The 19,631-nt window shown below is 41.3% G+C and overlaps 2 protein-coding genes across 3 annotated transcripts in view; one reads left to right on the top strand and one right to left on the bottom strand.

Moving 5' to 3' along the window:
* Positions 1-15,856, bottom strand: zmp:0000000991 (mucin-17). 2 transcript variants are annotated; one of them, XM_031294616.2, is made up of 5 exons: positions 15,577-15,856; positions 11,904-12,022; positions 11,542-11,728; positions 6,467-6,512; positions 1-5,748 (listed from the first exon to the last, which is right to left on the bottom strand). In XM_031294616.2, exons 1-5 carry the CDS (start codon positions 15,678-15,680, stop codon positions 583-585), a joined length of 5,622 nt encoding a protein of 1,873 aa, XP_031150476.1. In that variant the 5' UTR covers positions 15,681-15,856; the 3' UTR covers positions 1-582. The 2 variants fall into 2 exon arrangements, with proteins under 2 accessions (XP_031150476.1, XP_031150478.1); XM_031294618.2 differs by lacking the exon at positions 11,542-11,728.
* Positions 15,857-17,731: 1,875 nt separating this feature from the next.
* Positions 17,732-19,631, top strand: part of LOC116046302 (receptor activity-modifying protein 3-like) — a 41,571-nt gene continuing 39,671 nt past the window's right edge. Inside the window, exon 1 of the mRNA XM_031294619.2 lies at positions 17,732-18,184. Within this exon, the coding sequence (XP_031150479.1) occupies positions 18,133-18,184 (52 nt within the window). The 5' untranslated portion in view covers positions 17,732-18,132. The remainder of the gene's footprint in view (positions 18,185-19,631) is intronic.

Below are 19,631 nucleotides of genomic sequence, written 5' to 3'. Positions count from 1 at the left end.
TTTTTCAAAGCAACACTAAGAAAATAAATCTGCTTACAACATTTACCACAATTCATTTCAATCTTGAAACAGAAGAAAACCGATGATAATATATATTTTATAACACATTTATCAACATTAACTTATTGTTAAATAGCAAGATGAAATGCAAACCTAAAGATAAGCTCTACGTTGAAATTCTAACTTTACACAGAAGTTTGATCATTAAAACAACTACACAAAACCAAACTGTACATGTTAAACAATGCAGATTGCAGATCTGCAGCCATATACAGTATACTGCACATACATATATTATACTCTTTAAACCTATGCTGATAATACCATGCTTGCTCATTTAATGTCTTTTTAACATGACAGCAACCACTGCTTTTGAGAAGGAAATCATGCAGGCAAAAAACTGTCACCATAGACCTCACGTCTCCTTTGTGACAATAAGAGAGCTGAGTACAAAAAACAGGAGCCAAGCAGAGAAGGTCACTTTACATAATAGATGTTAGCTCATCTTTGTGCTGGTAGATAATAAAGTCCAGGATTACAGAGACTTGACAGAAGGGAGGATTTAAAGCATTTGGTCTGCTTTCACAATTCTGTCTCTTTTTCTTCGTCTTCACCTGTTTCTAAGTAATATTCATCATCTGTCGTCGTGTCTGAGCTGCTGTCTGAAGACTCATCAAAGGTGCTAAGGCTGGATTTATAACCTCTGGAGGGCAGATGCCCTCTGGAGGACTGGCTGTCCAATGGCTGTGGTGCTCCTGATGAGCTGGGAAAGGTAGGGGAGGAAGGGCTTGAAGGTTTGGACATGCGCCTGGACACTGGTGACAGGGGAGGCGTTGGAGGAGGGGTCGGAGGACCCTCTGTATCCCATGCAAAGTGACAAGTGTTCATGTTAGGGCTCCAAAGGCGTGCTGCCTTTGAGGTTGTGGTAGTTACAGGTAGAGAAGCAGAGACTTCTGAGCTCCAATTTGCCAAGCGCCTGGTCAGTGATCGAGGAAGAGATCTTGATCTCATTTTACCAGAGTCATTGGGGAAATATGACATTCGACAGTCCTTACTGGGCTGGTACTCATATTCTGTGGTCCAATCAGGAGTCACAGACCACTGATCCAAGTCTCTGCCAGTGCCTCCACAAGTCAAGGCAGATTCAGTGAGGTCACCCACACTCATGAACCTGGATCCAGTGGAGATGCGACCAGGCCCTGAGGGTCGACTGGACAGTACCGAACTCACAGAAAAAGACCTCCCAGGCTCAATGCCATACTTTAAGTCTGCATAGGAGGATGCCAAACATTCCTTCTCCTGTCCTTGTCCTGCACTTGGAGGACCAGTGGATGCCCGGCTTCTTCTTGAACACCCCAGGCTGAGTCCCTCTCCCGGCTCACATGGTGACGGGGATTCTCCGCGACGCAGTAGCTTTGGGCTGTAGAAGACACTGTCATCTGTAACATCCGGTGAGGTAAATGGGGAGACAGGGGAGACAGGGGAAAGAGAAGAGAAGGGGGAGAACGGGCTCCTGGGGCTTGATGTAGACTTCTTGAACTGAGTAGGATAATCAGCGCAGAGGTTAGGACCCCTACCAGTACTGGGATCTCTACAAGAGAGGAACTGTTTTTTTGGTATATTAACTGTCCCATTGTCAAAGTCAAATTGGTACGTTGTTGGGCTGTGGATTATCAAATGAGGTTGGTCTTGACTTTTTATGTGTTCTGCACAAGCCTTTTGCTCGTCTTTCTCAGTTTCTGGAGTTGATATGTCTGACCAGGTGTAAAGCTCATCTCCTGCCATTGGGCTTCCAGCAGCTGAGGGTGGTATGAGAGCGTATCTGTTTTGTGTCCATCTATTTGTACCCTCGGTTCCCCTTTCATTGTCACTCAGCACCATCCCTTTCTCCTGCTCCTGCTGCTCTAGCATTTTGCTACTCTCAACAGTGATATCACTGACGTCACTTGATCCACTAACAGAAGATGTTTGGAGGGCTCGCTTCCATTTCCATGGAAACAATATATCATCATCAGAACGTCTGGTGCTGAATGTTTGTCTCAGTCTGTTAAGGACCTGGTCCATTTTGTTAGTCTTGCTGGCCCTATCTGACTCGGACCTTGACAAGCTGGAGTTTGGTGTGCTGACACTTTTTTTTAATGCAAACCGGCTTCTCCTTGGGCTTTGTTCATTGTTGCCCTCTACTGATAAAAATCGGCTTTTACCCAGTACAGTTTCCTTCATTCTTCTGTTAGACCTTTCCCCAGAGGGCTGACTCTCTGTTGGGCTGCTACCACTGGAGCTCTGATCTGAATGACTATGTGGTTCTATTGTAGCGTCTTTACTCTGCAATCTGTGTGACTGTTGACTTAACTTGGTCTCCACAGAAACTGGTGTGTTTGCAGTATGTTGCAAATGTTTAGGTGTGGTGTTCCTTGGGGCAGCTGTATCTACTTTAGATTTAATACTGTAAACCAGTGTCTCAGTTACACATGTTGAGGAAGCGGTGTGTGCCTTATGAAGTCTGTTGTCGACAAGTAATATCTGACTATTCTGGCGATCTTGGCTGTTCTTGCTGTGATTATTGTTGATTTGATCAGTTTCTGAAACTCCACACATTGCACTTCCTTGGGTGGCAGTTTTGTTTTGGAAATGCAAAGACAGGGGCTGGGGCAGGCTGGTTGGCGACAGAGGGGGTTTGGACATGGGCAAGGCCATGGCTGCAACTGGATCAGTACGTATGGAAAGACGTGGGGTATAATCTGACTGAGACCTTTGGAAGAGGGGTGATCTGGGTATTATTGTCTTAGTTTCTCCCTGTGTTGACCTGGTAGACATGAGAGTGGAGTAAGGAGGGGAGCTATATCGAAGCTTATAACCACTTGAAAAATCCGGAGGGAGGGAGAGAGGAGGTGAAGAACGGCACTGAACTGTGCTAGACTCCACTGAAAGTGTCCTCTCTTGTCTGGATGTGAATAAGTCCTGTCTTCCTTGGTCAAAGATCAGAGTGTCACTAGGTCTTTGCTTAGATGTCTCTCGCTCTCTGGATGCTAAATCAACAGAGTCAGATGATAAGGATCGATACTTCCCGCCTTTCACTACCTGTATGCTTGAGGTCTTAGGGCTGGGGGAGCAAAGAGGATATGTGTTTGGACTGCTTGATCTTAGAAAGGAAAAGATGGATGGAACTTTGACGCTTTGCAGGGACCGGGAGGAAGATACAGGGCTCGTCTGGACTTTAGATGGCTCTGGCTTCTCGACTGCGATGGGCTCAGACGGCTTCAGATCCACTGAGTCCTCCCATGTTACTCGTCTCACTCGCTTTCCCTCTACATGGGGGTGCCGTTTCTTTGGGTCGCTGTCTGGGCTGGTTGAGCGTGTCCTTCCCTCATTAGGACTGGAAGAATCTGAGTAGTTGGGGCTGGTAATGATCGGGGTGGCAGGGGGGGTTAAGGGAGAGGAAACAGTGACAGTGGTTGGAGAATATGCAATGGCAGGAGTGACAGGAGGAGGAAGGAGGGATGGGCTGGGGGCAGTTATGGCTGCAGGATGGATGCCAGGTAGAAAAGAGCTGGTGGATACTGTACTGTAGTTTGTTTTAGAGGAAGCATTGGCTGTGGATATCAGGCTGGACACAGTTTTAGGGTGGAAAGGCCTATGAACGGAAGCATAGCTTCTTTCAAAGCCAAGCGGTGTGACATTGACTGTGTTGGTGAATTTGGGTGTTGAAGAAGAGCCAGTATATGATGATGCATGAATATTGGTCAGTGAAGAAACTGGATGAGAGTTAAAGGAGGAACTAGTTTTAGTGTCTGTGGTTAGGGGTAGACCAGAGGTAGTTTTAGATGGAAGAGCTTGACTATTAAGAGTATTGGTGGTAGCAAGTGAAAGAGGTGGTTTGGTAAACTTTTGAGAGTCCTTGTTGTGTGAAGATGTGGGGGTGCTGTTGGTTTTGGATGTACAGTGAGTATTATTGTATTTGCTGCTGCTCTCAGTGGGTGTATTTGAGCTCTTGGGATTTAGCAAAGTAGGTGGTATTTCAGTTACATTTGCTTTAAGTGAACTACTATTTACATCATACCTGCTAAGGTCTTTAGGGTGAGTCAATGTTGTTTGCTCTGTAGCTCTGCTAATTTTAGAACAAGACAAAACACCAGGCAAACTATGAGTCTTTTGTGGTTCTCTGTTGTTTAAATTTGAGCCATACTGCTGTTTGACAAGTCTGTTTGACAACCTGTCTGATTTGTGGTCAGGTGAATCCTCAGCATTTCTTTGTTTGAGGTTGTAAGTTCCTCCCTGTGTCTGCATAAAAAGGTTCATGTTACCCTTGCAAACTGACTCCGTTGTGTTATTGTTGTCTCTGTTTTCGGGGATTTGACTACTGAACATTTTGTTGTCAGTTGAACTTGAAGAGGCCAAGTCTCTGTTATCATTGAAGGGTGTGTTTGGTTTTTCTTTGAAGTTCATTGTATCATTGAGGATTAGAGGGGAACTGCCTTCCTGAGTAACCTGTTTCCACCAGGAAGTAGATGTCAGGGTGGTCCTTCTAGGAAGGGAATGGGTCATTTGGAAGGCAGAACGGTCATATGGGGAATGTCTGTGTGAGGAGTCAGAGCTCTCTGAGAATATGTTTGTACTCTTCTCCAAACTCCTGCAGTTCTCTTGCCTCTCTGATGGTTGTCTACTTAGAAATGCCTGTTTGGAAGATAAAAGACCGGACTGGGTTCTATTCATCATTTGAGGTTGTTGGGAAAAGGGGGCGTCTTTGTTCATGGGTGAAGCTGAAAAGAAGCGGGTTTCCAATTTGTTTCTTTCTCTTTGATTGGAGGATGATGGGGTATTGATAGGCCCAGTTTCAGTTGCCCTATAGGAAAAGGACGATGGAGAGTGGAGGGGCTTTGACCTCTTTTGCCCATTATTATTGACAAAGGGTTGAGATAGGTGTGTTGTGAATAGTTTTCCATCTTGATCACTTGGCGAACTCCTCAGAGGTGAAGGATTCATCTCAGAGAGGGTGGAGGTTGCATTAGAGTTCCTACCATTTGAGTTGAATCTTCTTAAAGACAGAAGCAGACTGCTTGTTGTTGGTTTTGAGCTTGGAGATGAAAGTCCTCCTTGATGACCAGTTTGTGGATTCCTCCTTTGTTCATTTGGGTCAAGGGAGAGGGGAGACATGAGAGATGCAGTTGTTGGTACATGGCTTAAAGCGCCTGCATCCATTTTTCTATTGTCCATCCTTCCAGAGTTTACATCCAAAGAGACAGTCTGGATCATTTTTCTCTTAGAGTCATAGTCCAAGCTTGCAGGACCACTCTTAGTTGACCAGCCCACTGTATTCCTCCTGGTACCCAGAAATGGCACCCTTAATTGAGCCTGCGATCCATCTGTCAATAACCCGTCCACAGTCTCCTGAAAGCGTTCATGCGCACGGTTTCCCACATCTTGTAAATTCCCCTGGGCTTCCGAATTGCCATTTCCCTCAGGTCTTTTGGTCCGTCTTAGTCGGCTACTCCAGTGTGGTGCGAGAACTGTTACCACAGTGGAAGACAACATGGTTCCAGTAGGGTTGGATAATTCCACAAGATCAGTATGTTTCCCAAGCTTTTTATGGTCTTTTATATCTTCTTCTAACTCAACGGATCTAGTGCCAGTCCTTGGTTGCGGCCCACATGGAAGTATGTGCAAGCCATTACACTCATGTGGTCCAAACTTTCTATTTGAGAAACTGTGAGTTATACTCAAGTCCTTGGTAGTCGTTTGTCCATTAACCTGTTGAAAAAAAAAAATACTGCAAGTGTCCAGATATTGTAAACTATTTTTTTGCCAAACATCTGGAATCTTCATTATAAATTAACGTTTTAAAATTAATTTTTACATCTAACAATTCATATGACCTCACATTAATCCACACTATGTTTTCATATTGTAACCACATACCAGCTGTGTGTAATGTTATCATAAAAGCCTAACTCTTTTCATATGTGACTTCATATCATACCAATGCAAAGTACTTGCCTGCTGAAGTAAAATACTGTTTGTCATTTTCAGAAAGCAACAGTGGCCTGCTATCGGAATTGCAAATTGTGTGCTGGGGAGGCCAGATCATTGCTAAAGTGTCAGTTAACATGGAGCTATTTAAGAGATTCAGGCCTTGACAAACAGGTTATTTTGAAATACGTGAGATTTCCAAGGACACACACACAAATGCACACACACCCTGTCCGTATAACGCTTAAAATAATAATCAATCTGATGTTTACAAGAGTATGCAATGTCACTTATTATCTTGTAATGTTTTCACAGATAACTTCTTCATAAGGCTTTTAAACTGCTGTACTACTGTAAGTACTGTATTGATTGGGAATATTTTGGAATATTTTGGATTGACTGGGAATGTAAGGTGCAATTTAACAATTGTTTTCAGATGGTATTCTATATTATAATGATTCCAGCATCTGCCCTAAAACATGACAAAAAGTGTTCTTACCTGACAGCTGCTGTTCTCAGTCTCAGTCCTCTGTGTTTCAGTTAAACTGGCAGAACAGGAGAGAGCAGATATGAAAACTATTAGTAGGGCTGGGCCATATGGACCAGAACTCATATTGCGGTATTTTTCAGCTGAACAGCGATGCACGATAGCCTGGGAAAACCCTGACGAACTTCCGGCAAATTTGAGATTTGGTCTGCAAGTCAGTCTTGCCAAGAGCCCATTCAAGCCCATTTCCAATTTTTCCAAATCGAGGCACCAATCACAACTGTTGAGGTGGGTTTTACACCAATCACAACTGTTGAGGCCGTTGTTTACATTCAACATGACGGTTACCGAAGCGCAGCAACCTGTTGATACCGCTGTCGCTGCTACGTCACCTGGATCATTGGTCCGATTGATTGAAGGACTATCAAATGCGCCCAGAGGCATTTGAGTGGTGTCAGTTGGTGAAGCCCCTTTGGAAATGAGCTGCGAATGAACCTTTCCCAGACCCACTCTCAGTTACAACGGAGAAGGGTATGGTGTCAACCAGGCTAGATACACGATATATATCTCAGTATTTTTTACAAAGTGGGCTAAATGTTCAATTGTAATTCAAAAGCCACATAAGAGATGTCACAAGAACTTTTATTAAAACACACTTATCAAAATAAAATGCAAAGACAGGGTATCCTTTCCTGTTTGAAAATATAGAGCTGTAAAAAAAAACAAAAAAAAAAACATGTAAATGAAAAATGTATCAAATAAATAGCCTATATTAAATAAAAAAGGCCTATCTCAGAGAAAGCGCCTTCTGTTGTTTTCAACAACAGTAACAGAGGGAGGGAGAGAAAGAGCTCATACACAAGAGAGGGAGCGTGCGATGGACTGTGTATGATAGAAAAACTTTCTTTGACCATAAAGCTGATTGTTACTGTACTATTCTCTGGTTTATCAGTGACGTGTATGAACTACACTGCAGAGTGGATGCTCTACTCACAAAGTGACAGCTGTCTCATTATGAATGGGTCCAGCACGGGTTGGATGCGCACCGGCAGTCACAGGCATTACATACGTCTAGTGTATGTATTGTCTGTATTGTCAATGCGCTGCATTTTAATGAACTATGATAATCTGGCCATGGGTCACATCTCTCACCCATGTCCAGAAGTCGTCGTTTCACACGATATTACGCATAGAACTGAAGTTACTTGCAGTAACTACTGCTCTTCAGAGTTTTTCGCTGTGGCGGCCGCCACAACAGAAGATTCCCAGCGGGAACACTGGTACAAATACAGGTTTTACTCTCATGCTTAACAAAATATACAGCTGCTTGTGCTGATAACAATAAAAACTGTAGAAAACTGTAAACAAATGTCAGCGGTGTGGACCGAGCTGCTGCAGGAGTGCCTGTGAGTGCCTGTATTTGAGTGGGGGCAGGGTTGCGTGGAGAGGGAGAGATACAAAAACACAGGCACGGCTTTACAGAAGAAAGGTGTTGCGTAACCCAACATTAAACTATATCGACATTAACGGCATTGTCTAATCCCATTCTCGCTTGAAAAATATCGATATACCGCCCAGCCCTAACTATTAGGCATACTAGTTATGATTACACCTGTCACTTAACTGTAGATTGGACATACTGTTCGGTATGCAAAAGATGATACGGTTACCCTACATATAAACCCTACATATGAATCCTGAAGACTGTTTCCTTGAAAAAACCCTGAAATTATGAATATGGTTTACATATTTGTTGCAGAATAAAGGTTTGTTATTGCTAGACGTTTAATGCAATTCACAAAAATGAAGGTTGTAAGCAATAAATATGACACATTATCTAGATGACGTGTTGCTTTCATTCATCGTTTTATGTTGTACTGTTGTACGCGTTTACAGGAAAATACTTTCAGTGATATGTAATGGACAGTTTACTTGTTTGAGACTCAAAAATAAGCCAGAGGAAAGAACGCCAGTGTTATATCTTAGCCTTTGATGTGAATTGTGCAATGTTTGATATTGAGATTGGGGAAGTGGAAATAAACGGTTTCATAATTTTATTGCAGACGTAATAAACAGTAAAAACTAATAAAATATCTCAGCTATAAAACTTGAATAAACTTGTTACTTCTGCTTTAAATATATCACATTTCACACGGGCCCACTCAGTCTTCCTGTGCTCTACTGTAATGTTTTTGTGTGAAACGTTTGAGGGCTTGGATGTCTCACATTAGTCACAGCAATGCTGATCAACAGGATGGTCAACATTCTTCTCCCGTTTGTCACTCTCTCTTTAATAAATTGTTTTCTCACCGTCACATGTGCACATTAAAGTCACACCTCATAAGTATTTCTGAAAACACTTACAAGGTATTTTTTATGTTGGACATGATAGCACACGGATCACTCATGGGCGTACTGTACACACACAAGATCACACTCAGTGCAAGATGTCTATATAAGGTCATGTTGGATGGTATGTAAAGACTGCAGGTGGATAGCAGACACTAAAAGGGTGTGTTCTCTATTGAACCAATAAAGCCAGTTTGATCAAAGACCTCTATTGATAAGGTTTATGTAATCTCTGGGACAAATTGCATTACAAGCATGCAAATATGCTCAAGGGAAGGTGCTCATACACCTTCTCCACCACGCTCAATGTCAAAAGCAATTATTATGTCATATCAGATTATCTATAAAGAAAGAGTTAAATATTTCTAACCTATATTGTCCTCTGGTTTTCTTACATTGCTAAATTGAGGAAGCACAGTCACGCAAAAAAAAAAATCAGCCCACAGGTAAATGATTTGTGATTAGGTAGGTAAGGAAGGTAAAGTCGGGCTTCCTGAAACGGCGGTACAAGCTTCTTATCTTCCCATACTGGATACCAGGGCATGTAGCGTTAAGTTACAACACAAACAAATACACCGTTAATTCATAGACAGACAAATGCACAATGAATGCAATCATGTCCGATCCATTCATAGGGGTCACAAAATTAAGTGCACTTGCCTGTTTATACAAGGAGGTCGCTTTCAGATAGTGTGTCGCAATCTTAAATATGCAGACAGGGTTCAGTGGTTCAGTTAATGTTTGACTAAATGCTGGGAAAGATTTTTCAAAAGAGATAAAGTAACAAAAAATAGCTGGTGCAACACAGATGTCTTCTTACTTGATAGTTTTATTACTTAAGGTGCAAAACAGTGACTAACGTTTCGATGTAGAGTTACATCTTCATCAGGACTCTGATGAAGATGTAACTCTATCAAGTAAGAAGACAGCTGTGCTGCACCGGCTATTTTTTGTTACTTTATACCGTTTTTGTCCTGCCTTGGTTGCACCGGATTGTTGTGGTCTGCAGAAGCGCAGAGAACTTTCTCTTTTTTATCTGAATACTTTTCAAAGAGAGTTTCAAGATTTCAGTAACTCTGAAAACAACCATTAGTGCCAGGTGTACCTATTCCAGACCTCAGAAACAGCTTCTGGGACATTGGTCTGTACAGCTTACCAACACCCCATTGTTGGGAAAGTTTAGGGAATGGCAAAACTCATTTAAGATTTGGGGCAGTGGAGGCCTAAAGGTTAGAGTAGCGAGCTTGTGACCGGGAAGTCGTTGGTTCAATAGACAGGATAAATCTGGATGGGAAAAGTGAAAGAGCAGCACTTGCCCCTCCCTCATTACCACCACTGAGGTGCTCTTGAGCAAGGCCCTTAACTAGAGGTCAACCGATATGGGTTTTCTCTGGCCGATGCCGATCTTTAGAAATCAGGGTCAGCCGATTGCCGATTAATGCTGCCGATTTATTTTGGCCGATATGTGCTTGTTTTTAAACCTCTATTTGAAAGATAAAATGTAATACTAATATACACAGAATTTCTCAACAAAAACATTTATTGAACAATTCACCAATCTACACTTGTATACTAATGTATGAAAAATATATTAAATAAACGAAACAGGTAAGAAGAAAATAAACTTTGTCAAACTTTTAAATGAAAAAAAATAAAGTTTAGTGCACTTAGCAGCATTTATTAAACTTCTGAGAATACAAATCTGCAAGCTTCACAGAAAGTGACATGTTATTATTAATCTCAACACTATTTCCTCCTAACTCCTGTTGAATCACATAAGACTAGGGCTCTCTAAAGTCAGTTCTTGTTCACCTTGTTTGTTAGATCATTGTTCATTTGTTGAAGTGTTTGATCTGTGTTTTGGGGATCCTACTGTTACATGTCCTGTTGCACTCATTAGGATCTTATCTCAGCACATTTCTATCATTCAAACAACTCTTAGTTGTAATTTAAAACTCGTCCAGCCAATTTAATAAAATTAAGGGTTTTATTCGTGCTCAAGTCCATAGATGCAGTTAATGGATACAGGCACGGAGAACTGAAGGCTCTGTTAGCAACGATTAGCTCTGTTAGCGGTTAGCTCCGTTAGTGGTTAGCTAGCTCCAGTTAGCTCCGTTATAGGAGTGGATGAGACTGCCACGGACAGGGGTAACAACCAGACTCTGATAAATGACATTTATCGGTGTGGCCGCGGTGTTTTATACGGTTTTATTAGTACAGTTAATCCCAAGGTAAGAACACCAGCAACATGCTACTGCTAACGGTAGCGTCTGAACCTGAAGTGGCTGAGCGAGACACACGGCAAGACTTCACAAGGGGAGGGGCTGGAGGCAGCTGGTCTGGGTACGCTGTAAAAAATGTCGCCTATTCATGTTTTTAACACTAGGCTGCCCGCAGATGCGCCTGCCTATTAATCGGCTTGATATACTGGGATATTGGCCGATGCCGATTATGTTAAAAAAATGCCAAAATCGGCCGATTAATCGGCCGGCCGATAAATCAGTCGACCTCTACCCTTAACAGCTTCCAGGTATAAATTTGGGTGTACAGTAACTGTGTGAATGTGATCAGGGCATTCCTGCAAAAGAGAGCCTTCCTCTCAGAGAACCTTCCCTGAATAAATAAAAGGTAAAAAAGAAGATAACAAGCAGCTAATGAATACATCATGTAAATTACAAATCAGCACTGAAATTCATTAACACTTGTCTCAGGGTAAATCTATTCCTGTCCTTGCTTACCCGTGCAGACTGGGGTCTGAATTCTTCTCGAGTCTTAGTTCTGGTTTGTCAAGGCCTGGGTTTCTGGAAAGTCTGAAAAGGAGGCAGGAGGTGAATCTGGGTCCAATGGGCTTCTGGGTCTGGACCTTTGAATCACCACAATGACCAGCTTCTTCCTTTCTTAGTCTGTCCACCTTCAATATTAGTGCTGTAATAGATTCAAAAGTGGGGATTATGTTCTGGCCCTAATAGAACCCTAACCCTAAAGCTAAGTAGATTACTGCAGTGCACAGACATACAGTACTTTGCATATATTAAATGTGCATTTGGCTGGTGTGTGTAAGGTGTGTGTGTGTGTGTGTGTGTGTGTGTGTGCATGTCACCTTTGTGTGTTTCTTCCTGTCTGATGGCTGATGGGTGACATTGCTGTTCATTTGGGGTTTCATCATCACGGTGATTTTCCTGCTTGAACCTTTCATCGTATGTTTCATCCTGCTGTTGTCTGAAAAAAAAAAAAAAAAACACCGGAGAAGTTGATGGAATTAATTTACATTAATTATAACGATCAACTAATAAATTAAGACTTTTACTCATGCAAAAATGCAAAAGGTTGGCTGGTTCCAGCCCTTAAACCACCAGGCCAAGGTACAGTGCCACACTGAAGCAGCTGGGGCAGTAAGCGCCTTGCTAAAGGGCATTTCATCATTATGATCAACACAAGGAGTTAAGGGTGTATTTCCAGAAGCTTGCATATGCTCCACAGCTACACCGTAAGCCCTAAATGCATTTTGTAAAGACGTCAGAAAATAGTGAAAAATATATTGCTAGAGCCCGAGGTTACGAGTTAATAGTGCTAAAGGTTCATCAAAACGAAATTCAAACAGCCATGCTTCCCTTATTTATCAGTTCTAGTGCTGCACTGATAGTAGCAGTAGTTATTTAACAATTCCACTCTGCTCACTTTACACTTTCTCTTACAGCCAGAGAACAGAACTAACACACCCACTCACATAGTCACTAAAACATGCACATTTACTGCTGCAACCCAACGCTCAACCCACGCTACTAAGCCAACGGCTGAGCACGATGATGACACCAGAACAAAGATGAGGTGATTGTCTAAATATGAATGTACGGGTCAGTGCAACCTTTGTTTGTTTGACATGACAAATGAAATGACAGCAACAGTCTGTCACGGTACATTCCAGGATACCTTTCTCTATTTTGAAATCTGATTCAGCAGTTTTTAAGAGTCTTTATGTAACCATTGGTGCAGTGCCGGATAACTTTTTTTATTTCGTTTTTTTATTATTATAATAATTAGTACTTTTTTTGTTGTTTGGTCTTCTCTCTCTCTTTTCTGTGGAAAATTGACAGTTAACTGACCAACAATCTATTGCTGTTTGTTTTATCATTTGAAAGGGGCTGGTAAAACAAGATTTTGTCTTCATGTCTAATGTCTAACGTGATACAGCAAATAATTTGTGGTCCGATTATAAAATGTGTCTGCTTCCATGAGCGAAACAATGCGAAGTGAAGTGAAAGTGAAGCATTTTGATTTTTCTTTCTCGACCTTTCTTAATAACAAGGACCAAGTCTACCTCTCCTTATCCGCCTTGCCTTCAGGGGCAACTCGCTGGCCTCATTAGAGCTTAGTCTATGTTAGGCTATTATAAAAGCCTGACATGCCATGGCATGAGAGAGAAGCAAGGATAACTATGATGAGGGAGGGAGATCTTTATGCTCTTCAACAGCTACTTCAGTGCCAAGGCCAACACGCCTTCCATGTAGATGGTACGGAGTGTTTTGTTGTTAGTCCTGCCTCTCCCTGAGGCAACATAAGAATTAATATCACATCCCACCAATATTAGTGCTTGTAAACCGGTAGGTAACCTACCAACATTTCAAATAACAATTGGGCCAATAGCGAAAGCTTTTTTTGTTGTTGTTTATTTTAGTATTTTTGTTGTAATTTATTCTACTATTTTGTGCGAGGGATAAAAAATAAAAAAAAACTGAACTGTTAATAATAGTAATTAAGCATTTCATTACACTATCTTTAAATGAGCAGAAATGCAATCATTGAATTCAAATTCACTGTTGTTTGAAACATTTAGTCTGGGCAAAGTTGATCCGACACGACAGATAAACATCACCCAAGTCTGACCAACAGCACATTTTTACATTAGAGAACCAATTAAATTTGGCATTTTTGCTTACATTATTAGTTCAGCTCTATTTTCTTTTTTTCAATTTTTTTTTTTTTTTTTTTTTTAAATTGAGTTACTGATTAAGCTTTCCAGGCAACTCCTAGAAACTGCAGAAGGAACTCCTGCAGTACAAGTATTACCAGTTGGGAATCACAAAGAGAGTTGATCGGCATAAAATCAAATCAACAACAATTTTGATAATTAATTAATGGAGTAAGTCTTTCTTTAGTTCCACGTACTCAAATGTGAGGATTTCTTGCTTTCCTCTATTTTACATAATACATAAAATAAATCAAATCTAATCTAAATCTTAGTTGTTTAAAATAATGTTACATTAAAAGTGAAATCAATCTCAGTGATTATTGACCTCTAATCCTGTGTTAAACAAATTGCATCCACTAGTCAACACCGCAGCCATGTAGGGTGCATGTTTTCTGGACAATGTCAACGATGTCGGAGTTTGTTTTGATAGTTTGCAAGCTGATGAATAATTGTTATCTTTGTAAGGCTCTTTGGGCTGCTCTGTTATGCCCAGTGTATGTTGGTATATTCTTCACTTGAGGTCAGCCTCGCTGTGGGTGTGTGCCCATATCTGCCATCAAACACTTACATAACCACCTGGATCCAGCCTGAACTAAAGTGTGGGTGTGTGCTCAACTGAACACAAAACGAATGTAATGTTCCAGCTACCGCAATTAATTTACACTCTGAACTTCTTTTTAAGATTCATCAAAAAACAATTTAATGACATTGCAATGACTACATGAGTGGCAACAAAAGGTGGCCAGGACAAAATGAGACTTGTTCTGTTTGCTGTGCCACACCTACAGTGTCTGTCAGACTTCCAGGTGAACTTTTCATCTTTGAGCCTATAGATGGGTATAGTAGATAGGTTTGAAGGGTATTAGCAGGAGGATGTGCAGATCAACAGAGGAAGGACTCCAGACATGCACAGACAGCAGCATTGCGTATCCATGGCAGTAACTTTGTTAAACTTCAGGCCTGGATCTGCATGTATGAGCTCGCCTGCTAAGCCACTGAGACTGAACTAAAATACATCAACCTATGATGCTGGTTTACATGGTTTGGTGTTAGTTTAGTTTATGACACTACACCAATACAAATGCAGGCTCAGGTGTGCATGTTAGGTAGCTATAAAAAAGGAAAGGATAGGCTACATAATACATTCAGACATGATAGGCCTACAAAATAGCTACAGTAGCCAGTCCAAAACTTGCGTTCAGAATCTACTTGGATATTTCCTACATTCAATCTCTGGAAGTAAACTAGCACAGACGTGTGACGTATAGGGGTTAGAAAAAGGGCCACACCAAACCTTAGTCAAAAAGATGCCAACTTGTGAGAGGACAAGGTTTGATACAAATCGCTAGCAGCTTTATCCAAAATCGCATGCATTGTTAACATATTTTTGTCCACCTTCAACTTTCTTCCCAAGTTATTCCCGCCTCCTTTTGCTGTCAAACACGGTCACCATATGGTGGTCAGTTTCGAGCGGTGAACCAAATGTAAAACGTTGAAATTAATGGAAAAGCTTAATGCCGAATTTAACAAAACTAGGACATGCATCGTGAGACGTTTTCGTTTGACTGTGAGAGTTTCCATACACGCGTTGGTACATTAAACATACTGATTCTACACGCAGTTCGGCGTGGGTTTCTCTCCCTGCAAGTGAACAGCTCGCATCGCGACGTAAAAGTCTCTCCAGCAAGCAAACAGAGACATAAAAAGTGCGTAGCAACATTTCACAGGTTGATAAGAAGCACAATAAATACAGGATAGCTACAAAGTCGTTGGTAAAATGCCCTTTAAATACATGTTTACCTACCTTGCAGTTGTATTCCGTGTTGCTCTTGCTGTCCTGTTAGGCGTAGCTGTGTCTCCTCCTACAACTCGGAGTCTGAGCTCCAGCTCTCCTGCGTCACTTGACATCGTATTTTAACCGGTTCAGTAAGCCTTCATTATTGGGGCTGACAGGACAGTGCATCCTAAAAATGTCGTGTGTTTAACAGCAACAGACCTGTGAACAGGCATGGCATACCAATGTCACTGTGAAGGTGAAAGTTCAACACCTCCTATCAGACAGGTGAGCGGCTGCGTTCCTTTCCAGAAAACTTCCCCCCTCGGTCATTTCCTTTGCAGGACACTTCAGCTGATTAATAGTGCCGTTCTGCATTGGCCAGTACAATTGCATTGTGGTGATCGGTCTCTTAAAAAAAAGCTTTTAATCGGCTTCAAAGAGCTAATTTCTGAGTTTGCAGATTTGTTTTGTGCAACACCTTAAATACTCACTCCTTTGTTGGCCAATACACGCTCCTTAATTGGCCAATACAAATTCCTTTATAGGCCAAATCACAAGATGCACATGTGCTAATTCATGAAAACACAACATGACTCTAATAGGCCTAGGTCTACTTGTTTCAGATATGCATCACACACCAAGTATAATCTCAAAACAAATAAAAAATATGGCCTTGGGTGCTTTCAGATTCTTTATAACAATTGATTCAAACAATTCCTCAGACCTCAACCCCATAATTAGTAGTGCATAAGTTTTATTTGATGGCTTTTGTCCTGTGTGCCATAAGGAAATGTGTGTATATATTTTCGACTAACATGTTTATTTATACATCTTGAAAGAGAGGTTTGCACTTTTTTTGACAAGTGGTGCATTATTCCAGGAAAAGAGTTTGTGTCACTCAAAATTTAGACAAGATGACAACAGTTTTCTCTGTTGCTTAAATAAGCTAGATGATGTTTTATGTCCGTCAGACTTTGATTCGACAGCTTTGGCTCAGTTTCTGCAGGAACAACAGTGCCCTCTTCCTGTTTTGACAGACTGTTACTTTCATTTCTGCTGGCATAGAGAAGGAATTTTCTAACTTATCTGCAAGGAAGCCTTGTTAGTGAGTAATGAGGGAGGAACATTTTACAGTGGGACCCAGGCTGAGTACAAAATTCCCTCTTTGTGTTTCTGAACAATGTTTCCTTGTTGAGCTGCGGTTCAGGGATAGTAACACAAAGATGTAATTCTGTACTGAAAAGTATTGTAACTTTGGAATATATTGACTTGATTTGTCTAAATCAGACTGCTGAAGCCTCCACTGTGGAATACACATTTACACAGAAGGAGGACAGTGGAGTGTGTCCCCATTCTCTTCCATTTCAGGTGATCTCTTAATGGCCAGTATGAACAGGAGGAAAGATTACAGCAATCACAAACTCTTTCAATGTACATACAGGCACCTCACTACTGTTTTAAGACAGACTTGAAAAATAGTGAACCTATTCTTTAATCAATTGTTCCACCTTGAATTTGGACAATCAAATTACAGTTATATTAGGCTTTTCCACAAATCCCCAGATATTAACCTGCATGTTCAATAGTACTCACAAATACAAATATTGATATGTAGCTTTTAATAAGAGTCGTTTTTTTCAGGCTAAACATTTGAGAGATACATGTATATATATCAGGTGGATAAAAAGAGTCCTACCGACTTAATTTACTGTGGGCCTAAATGATCTGAGCTGTTGGAATAATGTTACTTGTCTGTCTGGTCGAGGTGCAATGTAAAAGGAAACCAGACGAGGTCAGTGTTGTTTTACAGAAAAAAAACTGCAACCAACAGCGGTTCAATGATTCAACCTGACAGATTCATTTTAATCCAGATGATCATAGATCATCATTACATAATCATAGTTAGGGCGTATTAGCTTTTATTTCACTATGATTTACAATGCGATGTTTATTGGCAAAAGTATGACAACGTCATTTATTTAGTTGTGAAGGCTATGCATGTGTTTAGATGTCTGTTATAAGAAAAACAAAAGACGTTTTTTAAAAAAATGTTGTGCTGTTGCCGGATCCTTGTTGGGTCTTCTGCATGTATCACTATAGTTCCCTATCTCACATTCTCTAGTTCATGCTGAGAATGGCAGAGGTTCAGTGTGCGCAGTCACTCAGTAAACATAATCCAGTGTCAGTGCTTTGGAGGAACCATCTCCTCCTCCCACATCCTCCCACAGTGGATGCAGGACAGTGGTCCTGAGCTCTGACTCCTGCCGGCAGACACAAGTGGCCGCGATCATCGCGAGGACAGTCAGAAATTACCATCTGGGATCACAATTCTTTCCTTGTTTTTTTTTTTTTTTTTGTTTTTTTTTTCTTCTTCTTCTTCTTCTGGCTTTCTCTCCCCCCCCTCCCCTCCCCTCCCCACACCACCTCCAAATCCTTCGCTAATTCCCCCTGATTCATGACAGCATGACGGAGCTCGGACTTGCACATTTGGGATGATTTTAACAATGGTTCGATTCAAATGTACATTTCCACGGAGCTGCAGCTGAGGTTTCATCTAAAGTCCGACTGGATTCTCACAGCGTGATGGATACAAATGAGTTCGCAGTACTGAAACTTTTTGTTGTTGGGATTTTGGGTGAGTACATTAGATTTTTATTTCATTTGGTTCAATTAGCACATCACGTGAAACCTGGAGAGTGTGTAATTATTGGTAGAACTGTCATCACACAAAAGCCCCTGCTGTTTGAGCAGTTCCCCCCACTTTCCCCGCTATAATGGCATTTCTGATACAGCAGTAAATAATGGAATGCTATTATATGCACTGTACATTTCTACACTTCTATCTATCACATTATGCATCTCTTAGCACTGCCTGAGTGTGTCATGTTGCAAAGTGCACATAGTAAGGATTGTTAAGAAGTATGAGGAGATGGGAAAATATATAGTACTGCACCATCACGCCCCAGTGGACAGACCTGACCTATATGGTGGCCAATGGGAAGTTCTGAATCTGGCTCATTAGCTGGTGGTACAAGGATGAAATCATGTATGAAATTATGTTTCAAGTGTGTGACTGATCAATCCACTCGATGAAACGTAAACTGTTGTCATGATTTAGATGTTTGTATTGATGCTGTGGATGTGTCCTGCGTCATATAGATGCTGGAGTGATGCTGGGTATTGATTGAGATGAAGCAAAGCATGAATCTCGATAATCTGCTGTTGTTTTTCTAAGCCCTGGTATCTCTTATAACTGTAGTAGTGTAAGTAAAATAGAGGCAGTACTATGTGGTACACCAGGATTTCAGATATTAAGCTGATTTGCAGCACAGCGATTTTCTCCCGGAGCTGGTTAACTAGACTGAGTGCTCTTAGTGAGCAGTTCTTCAGCTGATATTTGGTCTTGGTGCCACCTGGTCTGACGCCGGTTGAAATTACCTGGCTTCCTCCCATGTGGATGCATTAGCCAGGTGATATACTGTAGGTTTTCAATTTCAAGGTCTTGGGTTCAGAAAGACTTCCAACTTTGGTGCTTATCTAGAGTAGTGTTGCTGTATACCAAGCGCCTCTGGAGTCAGAAACCTAAAGGTGGATAAATAACGAAAGCATGGATGCAAGAAACTTTAAGAAGTCTTATTTCCAGTTTAAAGAGTTATACACATAGTAGATAGTAGGATGTAGTCCATGTCCGGCCCAATACCTTAAGCCTGGACTCCCCTGGATTTCTGCCATGCAACAGCTGTGGCCCTACAGCACTGTGCGACCTAGCAGAAAACAAGTTTAGATGGTCCTTTTGTGACTTAAAGCATTCTGTTTGGTCAGTATTAAAATGATAGGAATACATGAGAAAAATAGATTTATGTGTGATCAAACTGACTCATCTATGTTTTGAGAGTCAAAAATTACAAATGTCCCTGCAGCTGCTGCTTTCAAAGATCCCCATTGGGAAGAAAGAAGGTGAAGGCCAGATACAGTGCATTCAAAGAGATTGTTCTGATTAGTTACTTTCAGTCTAAGGCCAGTGTGGTGGATGCAGCAGGAACTAGAGTATAAGGTCCACATCTGCACTGCAAAAAAAAGAG

The sequence above is a fragment of the Sander lucioperca genome, chromosome 1 (genome assembly GCF_008315115.2).
Source record: "Sander lucioperca isolate FBNREF2018 chromosome 1, SLUC_FBN_1.2, whole genome shotgun sequence".
NCBI classification, from domain to species: Eukaryota; Metazoa; Chordata; class Actinopteri; order Perciformes; family Percidae; genus Sander; species Sander lucioperca.
This window is presented reverse-complemented; position numbering and strand designations above follow the sequence as displayed.